This window comes from Pteropus alecto, unplaced genomic scaffold, assembly GCF_000325575.1.
Source record: "Pteropus alecto unplaced genomic scaffold, ASM32557v1 scaffold7, whole genome shotgun sequence".
NCBI lineage: Eukaryota > Metazoa > Chordata > Mammalia > Chiroptera > Pteropodidae > Pteropus > Pteropus alecto.
In genome coordinates, this window is record NW_006494614.1 from 21,695,149 (window position 1) to 21,721,767 (window position 26,619).

The following is a 26,619-nucleotide window of genomic DNA, read 5'->3' on the forward strand; positions in this document are numbered from 1 at the left end:
ATGTAGATCCTCTATATGTTAGATACAAAAGCTGGGCACTATAATTTCTAAACTTTTTAGAATTTGGATTATTAAATCTACACTTAAGCCATTCTTCAGAATGAAAGCTTAATTCACTGCCATATTTAGTCTATTATTAAAATATATTAAAATGTATATATAATTTGTAAGAATAATTTTATCAAATTTGTTTAAATATAGATACAAATTAGAAAAATCTAATAATGAAAAGTTTGTAATAATTAAAAATGAGAGGAAATAATTTAACAAAAAGTTATAGAAATAGTTTAACAACAAGTGATATATTTTTTTTTTGTAATATACAATTCACTATTTACAATGTCATAGGAAAAAACAACTTTACATAATTTTTTGTCTGACATTCAAGATTAAATATTCTAAGTTGTATTTTCTTTTATTTTGTTCTTTTGAATATTTTTTCCGAGATTGGATAGGTTGACTAAAGGTAGATGAACTACATTAGGCTAGGGTGATAGCTCCAAAGCATTACCTGCTAGCTCAATTTCCTTTAATCACCTCTCCTTTTTAAAGGAGTTTGACCCTAATAATTTTAATATATCAACAGTTGACTATATTTATATTAGCTTGCCTCTGATTTATAATGGAAAGTTAAACACATTCAACTGCTATGGGCATTCAGCTAGCATTAACACTTAGCCAATTTGTACCCTAATGTTCACTGCCATCGCTCTTTCAGACTGGACAGTAACCTTACCACAGGTTGTTAAATATTTTGAATATAATTCCCAGGTCTCATCTGTGAGAATTCTTTCCAAAGCAGTATATTTAAGAATACTAAAGAAGGGAAAATTAACAAATAGGTCTTGTATACTTTTCATGTGCCAGGCGCTATCTTAACCCAAAGTGGTTATAGAAAGGCTTTAAAGTAGCACATGAGGATTAATTAAAACAAATAACTTTTAGAAAGAGAAAAGAAAACTTATATGCCCATAAGAATAAAATCTAAAGAAAAAAACAAATATACATATTGTAAAGACCTAATTTTAATTATTTTAATGGAATTCTCATAACAACCACACAGAGTAATTATTACAATCCAGTTTCATAGGTTGAAAGCTGTAGTTCACAGAAGTTAATTATCTTCCCAAGACCATAAAGATAATAGTAGGCTCACCTTAAAGTATAAAAATATATCTATTTTACTGAATGTCTTAATTCCACTGGAAGAGATTTTTAGAATACCCTGCTTACAACACAAATACATTACCAACGAATACAACGTTGATTGGGAGGTTCACTTTAATTTTAATTGTGATTTTCCAAATTAGGAAGACATCAAGAATGCTTAATGCATTCTGGTTATTTTTAAATAGAATTTTGTATCAAGTTAAATTCTATACTTGATTAGATAATATAGAAATTCCTATACAAATGAAATTCTTTAGATATATGATAATCTGACTTTAAAATAAAAATATTTTCTATTACAATGCAGACCTATATCAAAGAAAACTTACCCAGACATCCCTATAAATAATTCTATTGTACTAACACTGGGAATATAGTAAAGTACAACATTAAAATGTGTTCTAAACTAAATATTTATTAAAATCAATCTAGTGTTTCATAAATTATAATATTGAGTCCTTTATATTAGTATCTTACTGCCTCAAAAAATTGATTTAAAGCACTGGTATAATGAAAGAGTAGCCCTTATTTAAGTCAACTAAGGAAACTGCATCAAGTAAGACTACACATCATAGAGAAGAAAATAAGTGCAAAAAACCCTACATAAAAATAAAAGTCTTTTAACATACTGTTTAAATATCTGAATAATTTCTATGAGACAAACAGCACTATATTTATTTAACATGATCATAAATATGAAATTACTCTCATAGAGGCTAATCATTGTTTTATATATTATTATTATCTTGGGTTAAATTTAATGCCACACAGTTTACCTTGCATTTTACCTTCATTCAATCTGAAACAGATGTCACAGAAACTAGATTTTGTTTTGTTTTTCACAAGAATTGGCCATAATTTTTGAGTTTTACAACTCATGTTTCTAAATCTACATTTACTACATTCCTCCAAAAATAAATTTACTCCTACAAGTAATCTGTTGGTTTTGAATGGGAATCATTTATTAAGATACACACATATAGAAAGTATTTTTTTATGAATTCTTTTTATCACTACTTCACTATTATGAATGTTAAGAAAAACAAAAATACAAAACGGGGCAAGGGCATATTAATGTGTACATTTATGTACATGTCTGCTTTCTAATCCATTTATATTGTTTCTGCTTGGGAAGCATACAGGTTTATACCCACATTCAGAATTTCTCTCAAGCTCAGGGAATACTCACGTTGTTCGATCGCAGAGACACGCGGCCTCCACAGCGGGCACAGAATTTGGTACGGCAGTAGGAGCAGAGATGGCCACAGCCATCGGCAAACTTCGTCTTATGACAGATTCCACAAGTCGGAGCATCATCTTTGTGCTCGCCCTGGTAACGCCGCGCTTCTTCCCCTATTTTCCTCACTTGTTCCTTATAGCTTTCAAACTGTTGATGCAATCTCCTGGCAAAAGAGAAAATGGTAACAAACTAAGTAAATGATGGAAGACAAGATTTTTTTCCTAACAGAAGTATAGCTATTCGAACTAAGGCAAAACATACAAATCAACTTCCCCCACGAATCTTACATCCAAAGGTAAAAAATGTATTAGCATGTACTCTATTAGTCTCAGTTTTGCTTACTAGCACTGAACCATATATAAGGGGAGTCTATATAATCACTGTTTGTTCCCAGTAGTGAAAATCCAGTATCTACTGCACAGTTCTGCTTATTTTAGACAGGTGGCTTTCCAAATATTTCAACTGGGACTCAAAACATTACGCTCATTTGTATGTATAAGTGAAGCAAAAGTTATACAAAATACTTAGCCTAACTATAAAGGATGTATTCTGATATTTTCTAGCTTATTCTAAGTTTAATATTGATGACTATTTCTCAAAAGTTTGTCTTAGTAAATTAATTCTATGACCCACTATTTAAGCATGTAAGTAGACTTCATTGCTGGGAAATCTGTCTTCTATAAGCATCTTCCTTTGACCTCCATTCCTAGATACAATATATTTTTGCATCAAATATTTCATACAATATACAGAATGTTCCCTTACACATTATATTTGAGTTCGCTAGTTCTTCCAAATTACATTAAAAGTTCTAAACCACACCTTGCAAATATTCAGATTTTTATATACCTCACTTTTGCTTTATCTTTACCAAGTTGTATGTATGAGGGCTGCTACTATTTTTTTATTGATAACTACTAGTGGTGGGACAACCAAAGTCATTGAGATAAACCATTTCCCATAAGAATATTCACATTGATTATGACTCAAATCTCCTCCCCTCCTCTAGTCCAAATCCCCTCAATCTTAAATTGCTGCAAATAGAAACCTTTTGCTATTCTGTATGGAACATTAAGACATGCAGTGAATGCCCAGTGAAAAGATGCCTTCGTTTTGTAAATGAGAACTGACAGTAGTCCTAAGCCTAGCCAACAGTCATTGGCTATTACACCAGGAGGGAAACTCCCGGGAAGTGGCTAAGCAAATGTATCTGTGTATTTGAACTAGTTTGCTGGATGTGAGTATTGCCTAGGACAGAGTACACACATGCTATTGTTAATTCAGGCAGTTAGCTGGATGCTCCATATCTAAGATAACTGTTGGGAACTGGTATTCCCTGGGAATAGAATCAAATAAGTCCAAATACTGGGATCTCTTATCTTCCTTTTAATATCAACAACTTTTAAGCAGAACTTTAATGATTACTTTTCAAATTCTGAAATCTCTTTCCTGTTTTGGCAATTGATACTTTTCTCCTATTTGATTAACATAATTATACATACGTATACTAGCACGTAAAGTAGTTTGGAATCTGAAATCCTTTCCAATTTAAAGCCCAGTTAATTTCAGTTCATAGGATATAGTGATATTTTATTTAACAAATGTAAGATTTAATTTATTAATTGATTATTTGAGTAAATAAATTAATTGATTTAATTGATTAATTTATTGAAGTTACTTGATATATTAAATTTCTTGCAGTTTAAATACTATTTTAACCTATTTCTTAAGCTGAATGGTGGGTGCATGATGAATGTTTTATTCATCTTCTTTATATTTTACATATGCGTTACATATGTAAAATATGTAATATGAAATATTTCATATTAAAAAGAGGAAAAAATAGTACTATCTCAACAAATATCATTGAAAAACAAATGAGTGCTATAAAAATTAAAATCAATATTTAACAGTATTAACATATGTAGAACTGACCAATTACATCACCTAATTAATTTTAAGAAGATATGCATGTTTAACCACATAATAATTGTATGAAATAGGTAATATTATTATTCTCATTTTATTGATGAGGAAACTACTTTTTGTCTTGGGCTTTGCTTTTACTTCCTACCTGAATATATCATTCTAAATTCACGTACTTCAAACTTTACATCAAGCTCATATAAAGCATGACAATAAATATGGATTCACCTTGGAAATAAAAGTGTTTCTGGACTCAGGAAAGCATTAACTACCAGGCAATATCAATTTTTGATCATAGCTAACTGATGGTACATGAAGAAAAGCTGACCACAAAAAAGCAAAAGCTATATAGATGAACTCATGCCTTGAAACTTCTATAGAGCAGCACTGTGACTGCTGCTCAATACAGGCATACCTTGCTTTACTGTGTTTTGCAGATATTGTGTTTTTTACAAATTGAAGGTTTCTGGCAATATTGCATGGAGCAAGTCTATCAGTGGCATTCTTCCAACAGCATTCGCTCACTCTTTGTCATATTTTGGCAATTCTTGCAATATTTCAAAACTTTTTCATCATTATTATATTTCTTCTGATAATCTGTGATCAGTGATCTTTAATGCTGCCACTGTCATTGTTTTGGAGTGCCAAGAACTGCGCCATTATAAAACAGTATACTTAATTGATAAATGTTGAGTGTGTTCTAACTCCTCCACTGATTGGCCATATCCCCACCTCTCTCCCTTTCTTCAGGCCTCCCTATTCCCTGAGGCACAACAATATTGAAATTCGGCCAATAATAACCCTACCATAGTATCTAAGTGTTCAAATAAAAGAACAGTCACATATCTCTCATTTTAAATCAAAAGCTAGAAATGATTAAGCTTCGTAAGGAAGGCATGCTGAAAACCAAAACAGGATGAAAGGAGAGCTTGTTTTGCCAGACTGCCAAGTTGTGAATGCAAAAAAAAGTTCATGAAGGAAATTAAATGTGCTACTTCAGTGAGCACATGAACTATAAGAAAGCAAAACAGCATTATTGCTGATATAGAGAAAGTTTCAGTGGTTTGGACATAAGATCAAACCAGCTACAATATTCTCTTAAAGCAAAGCCTAATCCAGAGCAAGGCCCTAATTCTGTCCAATTCTATGAAGTCTGAGAGAAGTGAGGAAGCTTCAGAAGAAATGTTTGAAGTTAGCAGAGGTTGGTTCATGAGGTTTAAGGAAAGAAGCCATCTCCATAACAGAAGTACAAGGTGAAGCAGCAAGTGCCGATGTGGAAGCTGCAGCAAGTTATCCAGAAGATTTAGCTCTAATAATTAATAAAGATGGCTACACTAAAAAATAGATTTCTAGTATAGATGAAACAGCCTTATATTGAAAAAAGGTGCCATCTAGGACTTTTCTAGCTAGAGAGAAGTCAATGCTTAGCTTCAAAGCTTCAAAGGACAGGTTGACTTTCTCATTACGGTCTAACACAGCTGGTGACTTTTAAATGGAAGCCAGTGCTCATTTACCATTCTGAAAATTCTAGGCCCTTTAAGAATTATGCTAAATCTACTATGCCTATGGTCTATAAATGTAAAAAAAAGCCTGATGACAGAATATCTGTTTCCAACAAGGTTTACTGAATATTTTAAGCCCACTGTTGATACCTACTGCTCAGAAAAAAAGATTCCTTTCAAAATAGCAATGCTTAGTGACAATGCAACTGGTCACCCAAGAGCTCTGATGGAGAGATACAATGAGATTGATGTTGTTTTCATGCCTGCTAATACAACATCCATTCTGAAGACCATGGATCATAGAGTAATTTCACTTTTCAAGTTTTATTATTGAAGAAATACATTTTGTAAGGCTAAAGCTGCCACAGATAGTGATTCCTCTGATGGATCTGGGCAAAGTAAATTGAAAACCCTCTGGTAAGGATTCACAAGTCTAGATGCCACTAAAAATATTCATGATTCATGGAAGAGGTCAACAGGAGTATGGTAGAAGGTGATTCTAACCCTCCTGGATGATTTTGAGGGGTTCAAAATCTCTGTGAAGGAAGTAACTGCAAATGTGGTAAAAATAGCAAGAGAACTAGAATTAGAAGTGGAGTCTGACAGGTGACTGAATTGCTATAATCTCATGATAATAGTTTAATGGATGAGGAGTTGCTTATTATAGATGAGCAAAGAAAATGGTTTCTTGAGATGGAATCTACTCTTGGTGAAGATGCTGTGAAGACTGTTAAAATGACAATAAGGGATTTAGAATACTACATAAACTTAGTTGTTAAAACAGTGGCAAGGTCTGAGAGGATGGGCTCCAACTTTAAGAGAAGTTCTACTGTGGATAAAATGCTATCAAATAGCACCACATGCTTCACAGAAATTGTTGTGAAAGGAAGAGTCAATCAATGTGGCAAACTTCATTGTCTTATTTTAAGAAACTGACACAGCCACCCAGCCCTCAACATCCACCGCCCTATCGTCAGCAGCCATCAAAGTAGAGGCAAGACCCTCCATCAGCAAAAAATCAATTCTGACTGAAGGACTCAAATGACAGTTAGCATTTTTTTTTTTTTATCAATAGAGTACTTTTAAATTAAGGTATGTTTATTGTTTTTTTAGACATAATGCTGTTGCACATTTAATAGACTATGGTATAGTGTAAACATAACTTTTATATGTACCAGGAAACTAAAAAAGTTGTGGGGCTCGCTTTATTGCAATATTCACTTTATTATGGTGATCTGGAATGGAAACTGCAATATCTCTGAGGTTGCCTGAAATAACTTCCATTAATTTTCAATTCCTTTATAGTACTTATTCCCAAGTTCTCTTTTCTCAAATTGGCTTCAAGGTACTGTGTCCTCCTGAAAGACTCAAAATTTTATTTTAATGATTTGTGAAGTCAGTGTTGTTTTCCTAAATGCTGGTGCAGCTCATACTACGGGGTATCCTTGGCCATGATAGGTGAGCAAGCAGAAATAGTTCCTTCTTCAATAGGTCACAGAGAGTGGGTATGATGAAGCTTACAGATTGAGGTGTAGGGCTGAGGTCTCTAGATTCTCATTCTCTCCATGAAACATCTTTAGAGGAGAGCACTCTTTCAGTCTCACCAAAAGTAGGAGAAAAATCCAGGCCACAGGGTAGTTCCCAAGGATGAGAGCCACCAGGGGACAGTGTTCTTCTCCTGGGGGTATGTACCTAAGTGGGCTGAGACAGCTTTTCACCAAGTGTTTTACCGCATAGTTCATGAGGCCATCTACAAAGGCATCACTCCAAACTCTACCGGGTCCACCTTATGATAGTTCCAGGTGGCTTGCACCCATCTATACCCTCCTCTCATGTGTATTCAAAATTCTTTCTTGGTTTTGGCAATAGGCCACGTTTATACTACTGGTTTGGACATCCCAAAGGGGAGTAGAATAGAGAAGAAAGATTACACTGTTTCCTGATCTAAATCTCTCTTACATCTTCACATATCTTTCTTCATGTGCTTCTTCCTCTAGTTACAGATGGGACTCCCTTACTCTGCACTGAAAGAAAAGTCCAACCCAAGTCCCTGTCAGCCTCTCCAACTCATTTCCCAGTGTGCTCTGTATTTTTAGCTACAGACATTATAAAAGGAAAGAAAAAAAGAAGGAAGGCAGGGAGGGAGGAAAAGACCACATTCATTACCCCTACTTCCTCAAAATCTACCTACTCTGTAACCTTCTGCAATGCTCTACTAAACTGTCTCTTAAAATCCATCCTTAATGCCCTTTTTCAATCTGTATTCCCCTTACATTACTCTGATATCTTATACTGTCAGATGCTGTCCTCACAATATAATATGCCCTTGGAATCAGGATACTAGTAGTGAAACCATAAACAGCATTTTTATATTTTGTATCTGATGTTTTAATGCTTTAATCCATATCAAATATGTGACAGTGTTCTATTATGAATAATAAATGGAAATACATATTTTATTATATGGTATTACAGTAAATGCAGGACTGCAAATGTAATGTCTTTTTGTGAAATTTATTTGTACATTTCAATTTTAGAATTAACAATATATTATTATTGATTAGCTAGGTTGAAAAAAATCTATGATCACAAATTGCAGATTTAAATTATCTACATAGAAAATGGAGAGTGTTATAAAATATGCAATGCTATCAAAAGAAAATCATTGATGTAGAAATCTCATTTTTCTCCCTGGATGTTTTCCATTGTTTCGCTATTCAATAATCATTGCATAATTTTAATATCTGTGCACTCAATTCAAGAAACTCCAAGATTCCAGTTGTAAACAAGTTGTTTGGGTGAAAAATGGCACAACTGAAGGAGATTAAAATGAATGCCTAAAAAGTTAAGCAACATTCTTTAAATGTCCACAAAACTAAATATCATCCTATAAATGCAAAATCAATAATTTAAACAGGAAATGGTTAATGACATGTTTACAAATTAATAAGTATTTGTTGATCACTTGCTATAAAATAAAGCACACAGAAAGATGCTAAGTGACTGGAAATAGTGGAACTCAGTGAAATCTTGTATTTGGCATAGCACCACCTCACCTATTTCTGCTTTGTGTTTCTCCTTCCTCCGTCCCCAAAGTGTTCAGAAGCTAAAAGAAGACAATTCCACTCTTCTTTCGGCTACCTCTGCAAAGTCTAAGCTAGATTTTACTGCAGGAGGAGGGGATGGGGGCTAGGGCTTTGAAGTTTCAAAAGCTTAAGTGGCAGGTCCTGAAGGAAAGTGAGGGCTTCCCCTGAGATAAAGAGTGGGGCAGAGACCCGAGTAGTTTGTACAGGACAACTTCAAATGGAGAATTTCTCTGGACTGTGTATACAACGTTGAGAAAGCATAGGTACTGAAAACAATAAACACGGCCAGAGTTTCTCTTCCCGGCCCCAGCAGAGAACCCATAGAACAGAGCACCAGCAAGGGCCCAGGAAGTTCATGACATGGAGATTAAAGCCAGGAGAGTTCTTCTGAGGATGCTGTGTTGATTAAGAGCTTCCAAAAGACCTGAACAACATCCAGGAGAGAACCCTGGCAATAACTGAAACAAACGTTTTGCTAGCCTGATAGATTGGAGGCTTACTTTTAAAAACTTTGACATTACATTCTGCTGTCGAAAATTTTGCATTAATTTCAACTCTAAAGCAGAGTTCTTGACTCCAAGGAATGTACAGTCTACTTAGGAAGTAAGCTGTATGTAAACGTAAGTTAGTAATGGATGGCAATGTATACCAAGCGACAAAGAATGAAAGTCGTTCAGTAGAGGGTAATAATTCTGGGTGAAATGATCAGGCAGATTTCTTTGGCTTAGCTGGTCAAAAACAGCTTCCTAGATCATTCTGAACTTGGACTTTTCCTTGAGATAATAAAAACATGGCACAAAACACAGTTGTCCCCTTTTTGTTGTCTCTTCAATTCTCCTCTGTAACAGAGAGGAACAATCAATTCCACTACATTTCAGTGCTGACTAATTGTTTTAACGATAATTGGAAATAATGGTCCCTTATATCAGAATTGAGTTGAAAATAATAAATATCACAGTATTTTAAGCAAAAAAGATCAAGTAACAGAATTCGGTGCTACAAAATTGTTGGAATGGGGCTAGGAGCAGACTCTTGGCTCTATCTCCAGGAGTGATGTCACGCTCCCCTAAAAAAAAAAAACGGGAAACAAAAAAGCACAAAACCAGCTTCTCAAAGTTCATCAATCAGCCACAGTCCAAACAGTTGGTACTAGTATTCTACCACCTCAACTGAGGTGTTCTTATCTAGGAACCATGACCAGAGACACATGAAGCTTGCCAGAGAGACGAGAAAAATGGAAACACCAGTGTGCTGCTGTGACCCTCTATTTAACTCAGTTTCAAGTCTCATGGAGGTACACCTGACTGCTGGTACTTAAATGACAAGAGGGATTCGACCTGCATAAGAGTCCATGAAATTTAGGTTTTAGATTTGTTTTATATATATATAAACATATTTATATATTTATATATTTTATATATATATACATTTATATATTTATATATATTTATATTTATTCTATAAATATTCCTAGAAGGAGTCTGGAACAGATGTTGTGAGAGTCAGTTTTCCACTTTTGCTATAACCCTCTGATTTATGTCAAATTTCTTAATTCCTTAATTCTACTAGACCTGAGGTAAGCAATATCTGAATCTAGAACTCCACAGTCATATAGTCTCTCTCTCTGAGGAGAGCCCTGCAGTAAGGTTAAATTTGAAAATAAAGGCATTGTTTCATACATCTTTCACTGCCCTTGATAAAAAACAACCATCATAAAACTAAATTTTAATCATAAATAAAAAAATTTTGGTACTGCCTGTAAGAAAACATGTTGAAAAAAATTTTAAATGTGATGTTTTATATTTTAATCTGATATCCACCACTGTTTAAAATTTAAAATTTTATGAATCATAGACATGTAAATATTACTATTTTTAGGTTTTAAAATGACCATAGTAAGATTTAGGAGGGAGGAAGGAATGACTACAATGAGCACTGGGGATTTTTAGGACAGTGAAACTAATCTTTATGATATTATAATGGTGGATACATGTCATACATTTATCCAAACCCACAGAATGCACAACACTAAGAGTGAACCCTAAAATAAACTATCAACTTTGGGCGATAATGATGTGTCAGTGTAGGTTAACCAACTCTAACGAATGTACCACTCTGGTGGGAGGTGTTGATAATGGGAAATTTATGTATTTGTGGGAGTAAGGGGTAAATGGGAAATCTCAGTATCTTCCTCACAATTTTGCTGTGAAGCTAAAACTGCTCCAAAAAATAAAGTATATTAAAAAAAAAGTTTATCCTCGAAAAAGTTATGATATGTATTATATAAAGAATGCATACATATTCTCAACATTCCTGTAATATAGACATTTATCACAGATATTATTGAGTAATTTTTAAAAATTTACTACAGTTAAAGAAATTATTTCACTGTTTCTAAAACTATAGATTTTTAAAAGTATACTTTTTACTTGTAGCAAATGTCCAGTAGATGGCACTAAAGATTTTTATTTTTACATTTAATGCTTTCATAGTTACTTAAACTATTTTTCTTTAAAACATCTAATGTGTTAAAGAAAATTAGTACAATCAACAGGGGGTATAACTTATTAGAAAAAAAATGTGTTTTCAGAGGTGGCTGGAAAAGAACACAAGAGAAATTTATAAAGTGCTGTAATTTCTGCTCTTTTGTGGAGGACCCTTATTCTAAATGTCCTTTAAAAGATTACATATTAGGGGTTTTGTTGTATATTTTTCTTTCTTTCTTTTTTCATCCTCTATTTAGCACTGTTAAAAATGTAGTTCATCCAATCAGCATCCCACAGTGTTCTGAAAGCACTGAGAGATGACACTTAGGAAAAATAAGAGCATAACTGATGATTAGCTATTAGTGTTTTAAAGCTTGTTACTTCAGTCAAGCATTTATTTTTAATTCTGTTTTCAATTTACCATAGGAGGCCACTCTTGAGTAAGCACTAAATGAAGACATCTCAGAACACAGAGGCCCATAAGCATACATTTAATATTTTGCTCCACTTCATCTCCCAAGAAACACCTTCTCTGTGCTCCTAATGTTGGAGGCTTGTGTAGAAGCTGTGTCTTAGGTCCTAGAAATATCGTCTCTAGATTATGGAGCAATATCACTGCTTTCTAATATTTGAGACATATCAGATGTCTAAAACTGAAAATCTGGCCTGAGAGGGAGTCATTTTAATACTTTGACATACAGGTTATCTCATTCACAGCACGAGAATAAAATCAAGTGAAAGGAAGAGGAACAATAAAGTGGTTTATTAACTAGGAAGGAAATTTTAGAAAGGAGAGAAGTTAATTTTTAATAATCTAACAGGTAACGTGGGCATCATCTATATGATAAATATGTAATTCATTAATATTAAATAGTTCTAATTATATTGCATCCAAACTTTTCCAAAATGTGCCATTTGATCCTTCCAATTTACCTAATACAGAAAGGGCAAACTCCATGTGTTGGCAATTTAGAAGTGTCTGCACATATGATCAAGCCAGGGCTCAGTAACCAGTTCATACCCGCATCTTCTGGAATGCACAACACACCCTAAACCCCACTTTGCTGTATTCATGACTCTTTTCACCAGACTAGTTATATTTTATTACTACAGAAAGAGAAAAAAAATAATAAACCAACTTCACTCTACGAAGGGATTAAATATAATAGATTAGGCACAAGTCTGAGGCTGGCCTACTCAGGATCAAATTTAGTTCTATTTCTTAGCTTCAAGGCCACAAAGAAATTATTTAATCTTTCTATTTCTCAGTTTCCTCATTTACGAACTAGTGATAGCAGCAGCTTCTTAGGATTGTTGGGAGAGTTAACTGAGGTAATCAATGTAAAGTGCTTAGCACAGTGTCTAGCACATGGTAAGAGCTCAATAAATGTGAGCTATTATTCTTATTATACCTATACATAGATAATACATGAGGGAAGAAAGTACTTTGCTTTTAAGTCTCTGAGTACACTTAGTTGATAACTTTGGGAAGGAGCTATAATTGGCAGGATTTCCTGGCATATAGGTATCAGTATGAGTGACTTAGATCAGCTATCAATACACTGTTATAAAGGGGCAAAAGGTCATCTTATAAAATGAAAGTCAGAAAGAAAGGTGAGCCCACCAGTATAGTTTGTTTTGTGAAAGTCTAGGATACAACGACTCTAAGGTGACATATATAATTTTGTCTGAAAATTTGTCAGCATTTTTTTTTACAGTGGTTGTTAATTCACACAAACAGAAAAAGGAAAGCAGATTCTAAAATCTGAATTTTAAAAAAGGGGATTATTAAGTTATTTTAAACTGAAAAATGTTAATTCCCCAAATCATAAGTATTGCCAATGCCCTGAAACAGTGGATAAATGAAAGATGTATAGGAAACTTCTGACATGTCAAAAAGTTGTTTTCCCTTCCACTTTTAATGTCTGATAAATTTATGCACATTGAATGTATCTTTCTTTTAGTGAGTTAACCAAAATTTACTGCTTATTCTTTTGAATGAAAAAATATTATCTGGGATGTGGTGACTAAGGTGGCTTTCACTGTAACTTGAACGAAGAATCATTACCTTACATTTGTAATATTCGATCAGAATGATTTCTTTAGAATGTTAACCGTCTCAGAAAGCTCTGTGAACTTCTTTGTTTCCCAGAAATCACAGAGCCATAGGGAGTAAATGAGATGTTCAATGTCCCCTAACTTTCAGACACCTAATGAGTCTGTCTCCATGGACAAGTTCTTCTGTTGGTCAAGCTTAGTGTTTACCCTTCAAGGTAACAGTTTCTCTATTAGGCCTCCTGCAACATTTCTATCTTATCACCTAAATAGGTTCCATATCACCTATTTATCTCTAGAGAGGGGGTAATGAAGATATGTCAATCTTACTTTGGATGTACTTGGGTAATATCTTAGCTGCTTCTTGTCCTCAGGAAGTGACTGCACCATATTTCTTTAGTTTTGGATTCAACCCACATGTGCACCAGTACTTGAGACGATAGTAGAGCCCAGGGGTTCTAGGGCCTAATTTCCTGCGTTCAAATGTTTCCTGGCCTCTTCCTTTTACTAACTTTGTGTCCTGGAAAGTTATTTAACATTTTAAGAACCCTATTCTTCATCTGTAAAATGGAGGTGATAATGCTCTACCTCTTATGGGGTTGTTGATTTGAGAATTAAAATAGCTAATATATGTAAAGCACTTAAGGAGGTATTAGACAATTAGTAAGTACTCTATAAAATATTAGCTATTTTTATAATGTACAGAGAAAGTAGTGAACACAATCAGATAAGGTGTCTGTGTTCTGTGACATCTAACATTATATAATAGATTGAAATATGTAAGTAGGATCTAGAAGTATGAAATAAAGTGTTTAGGCTGAGTTCACATTTTTAAAAGCAGCACCAGCAAATACCCTATTTTTAATTGAATATAAGAAATTTATTCCAAAAAGGCTTCCTCTTTTTCACTTTTTAAAAGCAGAGAAATACAAGCTTTCTGGATTTTACTTTCATAGTATACTGAATTAGTCAGCCGTCATTAGGTACAGTATTTCTAAGCCATTCTGGAGTACATTTCAAGACAAGTGACAAGATGTAATTTTCTTCCCATTATATTTGCTAATGGTAACATCTGTTTTCATCCTTTAATTAAAATACATCGTTAATATGCATTTAAGACTGAACTATCATCTAAATAATATAACAGGTGTTGTAAATAACTTAAGTTCTTTTACACCCATGAAAGGGAGATCATAAGGCAGATAATTCAAATGGTTTTGCAAATGTAGAAGCTAAATTTCAAGAGATTATCAGAAGAATTTTTCATTTATACAAATGTATATGTACTCTACATCTCTCACATGTGATCAGAACCCTTATCACTATTTAATCAACTCCAGATTACCTCTTTTACCTTCACCAGCTACTGTCTGGGAATAATCAAGTCTATTTTTAAAACTTACCATCATGCTATATTTAGATATTAAAAATGTGTCATAATCAACTTTCACTAATCACAGTGCACATGAAGCTAGAAATAGTCCATTTTACATTTCATAATACTGCATTATCTATTAAAAAAAAAACAACTTTGAACAATATGGAGGCACTCTAATTTGAACTACATTTAATTCAATAGATGATACCATAACATAACCCTGGACAGAAAATCTAGCACTTTTTGTCACTGTAATGATCTCATCAAATTAAGTATGATGTAATTGTAGCACAACAACCTGATCAATTGGTACCAAATGGTCAAAAAGAGAAAACTTTGCTGTAGTTCCCTTATGAGTAACACACTACTTTATACTCTTTTTTCTGTTGTTGTTATTTCTCTTGAATATTTAATTAATCTCCTCTGATAGATTATCTTAACCTTAAAACCTGGGTCCCATCCTCTCTTACTCAGTTCAATAGCACTGCATCAAGCCCTATAGACTAGGTGATCAATAAATATTGGAGTTTAATTGAAGTGAAAGCTATTCAATGGAGTGGCCCAGGAAAGATACCTTGTCAGTCCTAAAGAAGAATCTACTCCGCTCCTTTCTTTTTAAGTTTTATTGCCCTTTGCTCCTTTTAGGGTTAAACCTAGTAGCATAGTTGAAAATATTGTAGCTATGCAGAACAAAATTAATATTTTACCATCATTGGAGGACTCTGAATGCTAAATAATGTTGTTGTTACTACTGATTTCCCTGCCTTTTAAAGTATAAATGAGAAAGTCAGGGAGGGCTTGACTGAGATGGTAAAATCTGAGTAAGGACCTGAAGGAGGTGAGGGAGCAAGTCATGAACAGCAGATGTAGCAGAGGGAACAGCAAGGGTGAAGGCCTGAGATGGGAGCCATTCAGTTTAAGGAAAAGCCAGATTGTGTAGCTGGAGAGGACCTAGCAAAAACAGAGGAGGGATGAAGGTGGGGTGACAACTTATGTAAGTCTCAGAGTTCAGGCTAATTTGGCTTTTACTCTGGGTGAATGGGAAGCCACTGGAAAAGTCTGAATAGAGGGATCAGATCACTGGACTTATATTTGCACAGGATCCCTGTGGTTCCCATGTTTGTAATAGGAGAGGGCAGGGATTGAAGTGGAGATATCAGTCGGGAGGCCTTGCAAAAATCCAGGTAAGAGATGAGAAAAGTTTGGACCAGAGCTCGGATGGTGGAGGTGGTGAGAAGCGCTCAGATGTCTCTTTCTTTTTATTTCGCTTCAAATCTTCCCAGAGCCTGTGTAGGTAGGCAAATTTTTATTTTCACAAACATAGCATAATTCTTATTTTTTAAAACTGATTCACAGGTTGCATTTTCTATTCCATGCTGTACATCTTTTCTCACCATCGAAGATGATTATTGCCAAATCACACCAAATGAAGAATGTTCAGCTTTCTCAGGCTGAGTGACACCAAAGAAAATTGTCCCTGAAGGAATCACCACATAATCAGAAGGAGATACAGAATTACAATGCTATATTATCTTATGGTTAAATATACTCAGATTTAGCTCATCCCTGTTGACATCAGGGATGAGGTACCCACCTAGCACATACCCAACTTCTGAAATCTGGCAATTATTGATTGATGCATCAAGGTAGACTTGAATCGATACATTAAGCCCTTTTAAAATTAAAATAAAATTTGATTTATTTTATATGTCCTATTATAAGCAATGTGAATATGCAGTAATCTCGTGTATGGGAATCATATACTAATAGTGTTCTCTCAGCCTGTTTTCATTTCTTCTTGCTCTATTCCAAGCCCCCGTGATCATGACTTTTGTATGCACGGCACGAATGAAAGTAGAGGTTATATTAAATGGTTTTTAGAATGCAGGTTCTGTGAGGAAACGAAAACAGCTCTAACTTTTAACACTTTTTAAAATATAATTTTTGTTTGTTTTTGTTATAGAAACCATCTTCCCTTAGGTATTTATAGAAAGCTAAACTCTGGTGTTCTGATAAAGTTAATGTCTTCAAATACATTAAATGTTTTAGTGTGTAGTGTGTGTGTGTGTGTGTGTGTGTGCATGTGTGCGTGTGTGTCTATGTATTAAACCTTGCTAGGTAATCCAGATTATTTCAGAGCAATGCTATAAATATAGAAGGAAGGAATAGGAAATTTGTTCTATGAGAAGGAAATGCTTTTTCGAACAATTCCTTTTATGAGCTTGGTTTCTGTTTGTTTTGCATTGCTTTAGTTTTTTGTTTTGATTCCCCTGAGTCTAAGAGAAGGCTTCTAATTGATAAAGGTCCTCAGTAAATAAGTAGTAGACAAACAAAAGGCCCTTTAGAGAAACCAGTCTCTACTCCTTATACAGGCACTAGAGAATCTAAACAAATGTGTTTGGCCCATCATATAAGGGAAGACAAGTTCTCAGATGGTGGCAACAAGGAAGTGACAGTGGCCTCTGCATAATGAGCTCTGGGCATGGCAGCTGCAGCCACTACCAGTTTTGTAAGGACAGGCATCCTTGCCAACATAACAAGAAAGACTTTCACAGTAAAAAGACAATCAGCTAGAGAGATGATACATGAGATACTAAGGAATGAGACTGGGAAGAAAGAGAAAGAAAAAGAAGTCTCAGTGTGACCACAGGCAAAGAGAGAGGTAACATTTCATATTAATTACTCACATCTAAGACCTGGTGTGTACAGTATGTCTCCTGCCTAAAAATAATTTGAACAGCCTGGATAGGAGCACTGCTAATTTGTCTCTGCACACATCCTGCTGCTCACCTTTCTATAGAATCTGTGTAAAAAGACATTTTAAAGGCTACTTTAAACACTTCATTTCAGCTCCACCACATGGTCAGATTGCAGGCTTCATGTATAAATACTCTTGGTTTAAAGATACATGAGTGATAGTTTTTGAAAGATCCTTTCCAAAACTCAAAGGTTTCTGGGTTTTGTTTTAGCTTTGAATATGCTCACAGTAAATAGAAGCATAAGGGCAGGAGGCAAGGTGTTTCATAAATTCTAGAAAACTTTACTATTATCTAAGGTGAAGCCATCCTCTTCCTTTCACTTTGGAGTTAATGAAGTCCCAAATAAGTGTTTTATCCAAGGTCAGTATGTCCTGGGTATCTCGCCAGATAAAAGCCAGGTTTGAACAAAGGCTCTGCCAGTAACATGCTGAGTGATCATGAACAAGAGATTTAATCTGCCTGTGTTTTATTCTCCTCATCTGTATATTGAGGAGAATTATCATTTCCTCTTAGGCTTGTAGAGAAAATTACCTAGTGCAATATCTGACACAAATCTGACTCTCAGTAAATCTCATTTCTCTCTCACCACTTTTCCCTTTCAGAACAGTAGAGTTTGCTCCTTATTCTGTGCTCCCGCAGGAGAGGGTAGAAGAGCGTAAAAGAAAGACCAATAAAATAAGAAGACTTATGGTTGAGTCCTCACCTACTCACACATGCCACTTCCACATTTGGAAACTTCACACACAGCCCTTAGCACCTCTGAGGACCAGACTTCTTTATTTCTATAGGAGTCATAAACTTTGACCACTTAGAGTCATCATTCATTAATTCATAAATTCAACAAATAATGATTGAACATCTACTACATGCCAGGTGCTGGTGATATAAACACAAACGTAACAAAGACCGTTCACAGGAAACTTGCATTCAACTAAGGGAGGCAGGTGTTAAAACACACTAACAAAAGAACATATAATATAGTATTATCAGGTAGGACTATGGGCTATGATGACCAATAAAAAGTAGAGTCACTGGCAGGGCATGGTTCATAGACACAGGATGGTCAGGGGAGACTGAGTGGGGAGCAGAGTCATAAGGATGTGGAGAAACGCAGCTGCCTGCCTGGGGAGGAAGATTCCAGGCAGAGAGAGGAGGGAGTGTAAAAGAAAGGCAGAAAAGAGCTCGGGTTGGAGCAGCCAGGCTAGAGAGGGGGGAGGGATTGGAGACAAGGTCATAGTCAAATGATGTCAAGAAAGCCTTCAGAACCATTTAGGGGACTCTCAATTTTTTTCTAAGTTGAATAAGAGGTCACTGCAGGATTTTGAGTGACAAGCTGATATGATGAAGCTGAGAATTGAAAGGATCCCTTTGTTTATTGTATGGCAAACAGACTATAAGCAAGGCAGTCCAGGAGCGTAGCAAGCTACCCGGTTCTCTGAGAGTGTGCTTGTGGTGAGGGTGGTTAAGAAAAGTCAAATTAAGGATTTTTTTAAGGCCATCACATCAGTGTAAACTATCATTTTAGCTCGTCTGGGGGGTTTACTCCTTCCTTCTTTCTTTCTTTCTTTCTTCCTTCCTTCCTTCCTCCTCTCCTCTCTCCTCTCCTCTCCTCTCCTCTCCTCTCCCTTCCCTTCCCCTCCACTCTCTCCCCTTCCTCCTTTCTCACAGAGTTTCTCCATGTTGCTAGCTTGGACTTCCTGATAGCATGGTAGTTTCAAAAATTTTATATTTGGTTCAGGTAAATAGTACAATGGTTAGACATTTATATAATTTATAAAGTGATCCCACCTCCATCTTTAACCACTTACTAGCTCTATAACATTAAGCAAATTCATCTCCTTAAGCTTTGAGCGTTAGGGGCTAAATGTTTGTGACTTCTCCAAATTCCTATGTTGAAGCCTTACCCCACAATGTGATGGTATTTGGACTTGGGGCCTTTTGAGAGGTAATTAGGCTTACATGAGGTCATGAGGGTGGGGTTCTCGTCGTGGGATTACTGTTCTCATAGGAAGAGTAAGAGAGATGAGAGCTTCTCACTGTACCAGGTGAGGACACAGTGAAAAGCTACCATCTACAAGCCAGGGAGAGGGAGCCCTTACAGGAGAAACAAATCTCCAGCCCCTTGATCTTGGGCTCCACAACTGTGAGAGATAAATTCCTGTTATTTAAGCCACCCAGTCTGTGGTATTTCATTCTGGCAGCCGGAGCTGACTAATATACTGAATTTTCTCAACTATAAAATGAGAGCGATAATACTGTCTACTCCACAGTGTTGTTGTGAGACCCAAACGAGATAAGCTAAGTAAAGCTTAGCACAGTATCTGGCACATATTAAAGTACTTAATAAATATCAGCAATGATTAATGTAATTTAAAATTTTCTCAAATAATGAATATTGATTAAAATAAGAGTTAATCCCAGAAATAATAATTAAATGTTTTAAAAAATTGCTAGTAAATATATTATTTAATATTAAAAGAAATTATAATATTACTTAATATTACAAGAAAAATAGGTCACATATAATTACACACAAACAAACAAGTCACACATTCACAAGAAACTTAGATGAGTGATTGTAAAAATTCACCTACAGTTACATCACAATATCTGAGCATAAGCAAAATGAATTCTATTTTTCAAATCACTGGTTGTTTATTTTTTCATAAAGAAATGTTTTACCTTTTAGTATTTGAGTAAATATTTTATAAAGTCCAATCTAAAAAGAATAGCTTTCAGTGTAGAATTTTATAAAAAATAATCCTTACTAATTAAAAACAAAAACTTATTCAGAGTTATTAGATAGATATAGACTTTTAATTTGTTTGGACCTTTGTGCTATTTAGACACTGGCAGAAAAGACTTCTAGAGAACTGATGAGAATTATAGATTTGGGGCTCGTGAACACGCTGTTTTTACTCTTCTACTCTTCGTTAAGCAGAACAATAATTTTTTAACTTCATTAAGAATGAGATGCTGGAATGAAATTCTTTTTCAGCAGAGTCCATATTGAAGTAAAAGTGAAATTTGCCATCATGAGAACATGTCATAAAGTAGTGTGAGTTTCCTCTCAAGATTATTTCTGAATGGGCTGACTTTACCCTCTGGCAAGATCCCCTTCCCCCAACACACAGGCCTTTTCCTTTTGGAGAATACTAACAGGTGCAACAACAATCACAAAGCTTCCATGAAGCATCAGACTTCATGTCTAAGATTTCAGTGATGGACAACTGCTTATGTTCTTTACGTCCAGAGCTCAGTTTACAGCCTTGGAAAATGTTATTGTTTACAGCCAGTAACTATCAAAATTGCAGAAAGAATATATGTACACTTTAATTACCCTACTTCCATCTTCAACACGTTGGCCTGCCAACAGACACAATAGTTCACTTTAATGATGACTGTAACACGCCATTTTTTTTTTGGTTGTTTTTGCCTAGATTTCAAAAAGACGATATACCAACAAAATAAAAATAACTATGGATATCAGCTATGTAATACCATCTGTTACGTGAATGAATGGTGCTTTGTAGGTACTTTTTTCTATGAATCTTTTTAGTATAGCTGGCTAGGGCCCAGTTTCTTGAGTAAAAGGACAACATAAGCAGCCAAGGGAGAGTGGGTCAGAGCAAGAATGACTCCTTCATCAGTAGAGGACTTGGAAGTTATGAACCATTTTTGTGTTATGTACCCCTTTTTCAAGTGAATGTTTTTAAGCATAAAATACGTAGAATTATAAAGGAAACCAATTCTGTCAAAAAAGTTATTAGAGTATTAAAAAACAAATTTATAACAGTAATATGTGTGGGCACTTTAAATTCTTGGACACATAAAGAATACTTTTTATAACATAATATACTGATGTTTGTTTTACAAGTCAAAGCACTTGCTTGAAGAGTGATATTCATAGACACATAGCATTAACACAGGAGGAAACTGTGGGCCAGGGAAGTCAATTACTACATAGTAAAAGGCAGCGCTGAACAAATCCTCGGCCACTCCACACTCACCATGGGGTTAAATATCGGGTTCTATTTGGTGACCAGGGAAGCTATTCCTTTTGAACAGTCATTTGACCTGGATACCATAGTTAACTTGCTTTCTCCTGTGAAATTTAATATGGCATTTTTCAAAAGTGAGAAGCAATTAGATGCTCCATACTAAATTTCATGTGAAAGAAAAATAGCTGAGAAATAATTCTGATATCTAGCTCTAGATATCAAAATCTATCATTTGGCATGAGAAGTATTTTTATCTCTACTCAGTTTTTGGCTTATATTTTGAATTCATCTCAGTGGAAAATTCATGTTGCATTCAGTGTTCTTCTCTTTATTCTGCTAAGCAATGAATCTCAGTTTTAACCTTCAAGTATTTGTTCTGATTTCATTGAGATAAGTGTTTAGCTCTGGCAAGAATATGATTTGCATTTTATTTGTATGAAGAGCCAATACTGATTCGCACAACAAGAGACGTTTAGAGTGACAAGAGCTGAGACACAAAGGATGAAATATCCAGTTTAAATTTTGCAGGTGCTAAAAAACAAAAACAAAAACAAAATGGAATTAATGACAAAAATACAAATGCAGCCCGAGAAATAAAGGTTTAAAGAGACACTGCTGAGTATTTCACATCATTTTCTTCATAGCTAGGGCTCTAAATATCTTTCTGACAGCCCCCAAAGATATTTCTGTATTAATTTTGCCCTCTCAAAGTTTGTCAAACAATAAATAACGTTTTACGTTTCTTAAAAGACAAGGAAATAACAAAAAATATGTTTAGATTACATTCTGGTCAGCATGAGAACTCTGTTAGGTTCACTGCTATATCCCAAGTGTTAGAACAAGGCAGAAGTTCAAGAAATGTTTGGATGAATGAGTGCTGGTGAGTTTTTTAAGTTGGAACAAGAAATTTCCACTAACTCATCATCTGGCTGAAATACCCAAGAATTAAGCTAGTTTACAGAGGTGTTACCATTGATTTTCCTGTTACTGGGCTGGGGGTCCCTTGAGGACAGGAATCTATTTTACTCATCCTTGTAACCTTTTGCATTGCATTATGGGTTCCCATAGTAGGTGCTCCTAAAGTGTCGAACAAATAATGAATGAATGCTGTTCCAGCAAACCCTTTTTTTTCCCTCACCCCATACATATCTCTTACCTTAAATCTTAACTAATATTTGCTCATGCTGGTCTCGTCACCTAGACCTGTGTGTTTTAACAACCGCCTATGCAAACAAAAAACGATCTTCGAAGCCCTGTTCAGAACCATCCTCCTTCCTGAGGTCTTCACTGATCCCACCCTCTTTGAACGACTGTAGAATTTCAATCTGTATATCACTCATCCTGATGTTTTATGTGTTTTTCTCTTGTTCGTAAATTTCCTTTGTCTCCCGCAAGCCACATCATGGATTTCCTTCGTATCCTTCACAATAAACTGAATGCTCTGCAAAGAGTCAATGTTCAAAGAATGCGCAAGGAATATCAAAATGCCTAACATTTAACATACACTATACCTTTATTTATAGGTCTATATCACATTAGATTTTTAGTTGTCATAATCACACAATTAACATCTATTTGAACTTAATGTCAACTAAAACTCCTAAAGTCATTTTCATATGTCCAAAAGCTAAATTGCTTATAGTTGTGTGGTTGTTTCATTTAGGCCAATATGTAGGAACTTCCTATCTTACCTCCTGCATTTTATCTTGCTTGATATGGACCATCTCTCCAAAGTGACAAGAACCTTTTGGTTTGTAAATATTGCATCTAACATTGTATTTGTCCCATATTCCTATCTTGTGAAATACGTAATAAATATTCTCTTCTCATCACAGAGGTGGGCAAACTTTCTGTAAAGGGCAAGACAATAAATGTTTAGGCTTTGCAATTCATACAGTCTTTGTCTTGACTATTCAATCTTGCTTTTGTAGTGAGAAATCAGCCAAAGACAATAAAAAACAAATCAGGGCAACTATGGTCCAATAAAACTTAACTTACACACACTGAAATCTAAATTTCGTGTAATTTTATGTGTTACAAAATATTCTTCTTTAGATTTTACTCAATCGTTTAAAAACATAAAAGCCATTCTTGACTCATAAGCCATACAAAAACACGTAGTGGGCTGGATTTGGCCCATGGGCCATAGTTTGTTGACTGCTGACCTAAATCATTACTAAAAGTGAAGTGAATGAAAGCCCTTTAACACTCACCGAGAAACCTCTCTCCAACTCAGTCCTTCATAGCCACTGGTTGGCAATAAACTTGACTAAAGAACATTTAGAAATATAAAACCTGAGGGTGTACCCCGCCCCATGTCCCCCACCCCAACACACAGACCTGCTTCAGTGGTTCAGGAGAGAGACTTGGGAATGTGTATTTGAAACTGTTCCCTGGATGTTTCTTATGTACAGCACAGGTTCTAAAACTGGAATTTGTTGCTGTTAACAAGAGGTTTCAATTTTCTTTTTGAACAGATTTTTATTGTTTTTATGATGAAATACTGAGACTATAATGGTAAGCAAGACAAGCGCAGTATCTGCCCTTATAGACTTTATCGTAGTTATATTTTGTTGGAATCGTTTATTACAATGCCTTTCCCCCAATCAAATAAAAGCTCCTTAGGGCTGATACCAGTGTATCATTCATAATCTGAGATCAATGGTGTCAATGAATGAAATGGTATTAAAAGTAATTCATATGTTTCTTCATTTTATCTATTTTAAAATGGCATATTACAGCCTATTTTATAAAATGATCCAAGAATTGTCTGGGTATCTGAATTTTTACATGCTGTTTTGACCTTTTGCTCACCATGATATTCTTAGTACCTAGAACTTTGCCTAGCACATAGTGGGCATTCAAGTATGTTAACTGAATAATTAAATTAAAATAACAGAATTATATGCAAAGTGCTAAAGGAGAAATTGGTAAGTTATGATAAACGAATATGTCAAATTAAAACTTATACTGAAACTTTTGAAAACATAAGTAAAGTGAGTGCATATTTTCCAGGGAGCAATAATTCATATAGTCATTCTGAGCGCTACATCTCCACCCCACCACCACCACAGCACACTATACATAAATGAAATCAAATAAAACCAGTCATCAAAAACAAAAAATAAAAGCTTGGATGGAGAGGACAAGTATTGGCTGCTGTACTGGCCTAAGATAAACTTTCCAATCTCGTTTTTCAGTTTACTAGTGAAAAATGGAAATCATGCCCACGTCTGGCCCCACGCTCAAAGACATCGTGAGAATAAAAGAGATGGCTTCCTTCCTCAGCAGCATCAGGGAGAATGAGGGTTTCGAGCGGCAATCATGGAGATGGGCCATGGGCCATATCAATGCATGCACTGAGAAAATAAAGTGTTGGTTTGCATACTGAAAAGAAACAGAAAATATTGCATGCTGAGAAATCCTGAAATACATATCTTTCATTTTGCCTTTGCTACAGAACTAACTTGTGGAATTAGAGCTTCCTCATAATTTCGATTTAATTTTTTTCCACAAAGACTTTTTAGTTTGTCCTTACCAATTCAATAAACCACCAGAGACTTCAATTAGAGAACTGAGAGCCAGTGAGCTCTGGTTTTTGAGCTGCCTTATGTTCAGTGCCACAGCAGAAGCTGCTGCTATTCCCAATTCCTCCATACAGCCTTAACAGCAAAGCACCTAGATGCCACTGGCATCTTTCAGAGCAGTCAAACCAGCAGCAGGGAAAATCAGGTGTATCTTCCAATTTCTCCCCCAATTTAGTACAATATTAAATTCCTGTTTCCACACATGATAGTATTACATTTCCTTCCTTAGCTGTTATAACCATTGTTAACCTCTACTGTACTTCATTAATTGCACTATTCCCAAACAAAACACCTCACCATCTATAGTAGCCTGGACTACTCGCTGTATTTGTCATTATTTCTGGCGCTTTAGTCTTCCTCTGCCTACTTCAATTGAGCCCGTTTCTCATCAGTGCATGGCACCTCATAAATTTATCCCAAGCACTGACTCTTCTTGTACATCATAATGACACTGTTGATGAGCTGGCCATCTCCCTTCAATCTTCTCATTCCTTCCAACTGTTTTTCTCTCATTTACTGCTCCCAGCCCTTCACTTCCGCCAGATACCTCCTTTCTCTCCCACACCTGTCATCTGCGTCTGCGGACAACTGGAGCAGACCCACAGTTAATGCCTAAGAACAAAGGAAAGATTTTATCTGCTCGTGCTTAAGCATGGTGAAGTTTTGGGAACAAAACCATTTCAAATCGGCCTGCATAACAACCACCTATACCTTAAAGACTCAAAATTAGTAAAATAAATAAATAGTCCAAAAAGGTAAAAAAAAAAAAAAGAGTTGACGTTTGGCAGTGATTTGAGAGGAGGATGAAGCATAGTTGAATAATGCTAGATGTTAGAAATGCCTGGTTTTAGTATTTTAGAGACCATGGACCAAAAAATGATCTCCTGCCCTCCAGAATGTTTTATCTTCTTTCAAGCATGAAAATATGCAGTAAAAGAAGAGGCACTTGCTCAGCAGTGATATTAGTCAAATCGATTCCTGCTATCAAAAGAGTGGTGACTTTTCATTTAAATCACCGTCTAGTGCATAAGTGGACACAGATTCAAGAATTTGGGCCAACTCTGATCTTCTAATAATTATGTCATCCTAGGCACATTATCCAACTATCTAACCCTCAGCTACCCCATCTGTGAAGTGGAAACGTTGACCTAACATTAATATTTTATTTGAAATATATAAGTAAATGTAAGTGAAAGTACATGACCTACATTAATGACGATGTAACAGGTTCTGATTTTTCTCACGTGTATCATTAGGGAAAGGTAGAGGGATAACAGCTAATATTTAGGAGGACTCAGAATGCTCCAGGCTATATGTGCTTTCTATTTGTTAATTCATTTTTTGGACAAATCTATATTGAAAATCTACCGTGTGTCAGGTCTGTTGTGGGCACTGAGGATGTAGTGTTGAATAAAATAAGTTCCTGAAC

At 35.2% G+C, this 26,619-nt stretch overlaps 1 protein-coding gene across 1 annotated transcript in view; it reads right to left on the reverse strand.

Moving 5' to 3' along the window:
* The window catches only part of RIMS1 (regulating synaptic membrane exocytosis 1), a 416,356-nt gene that overhangs the window by 225,619 nt on the left and 164,118 nt on the right, over positions 1–26,619 (reverse strand). The window contains 1 exon segment of the mRNA XM_025042852.1: positions 2,360–2,573. Coding sequence (XP_024898620.1) covers positions 2,360–2,573 — 214 coding nt within the window.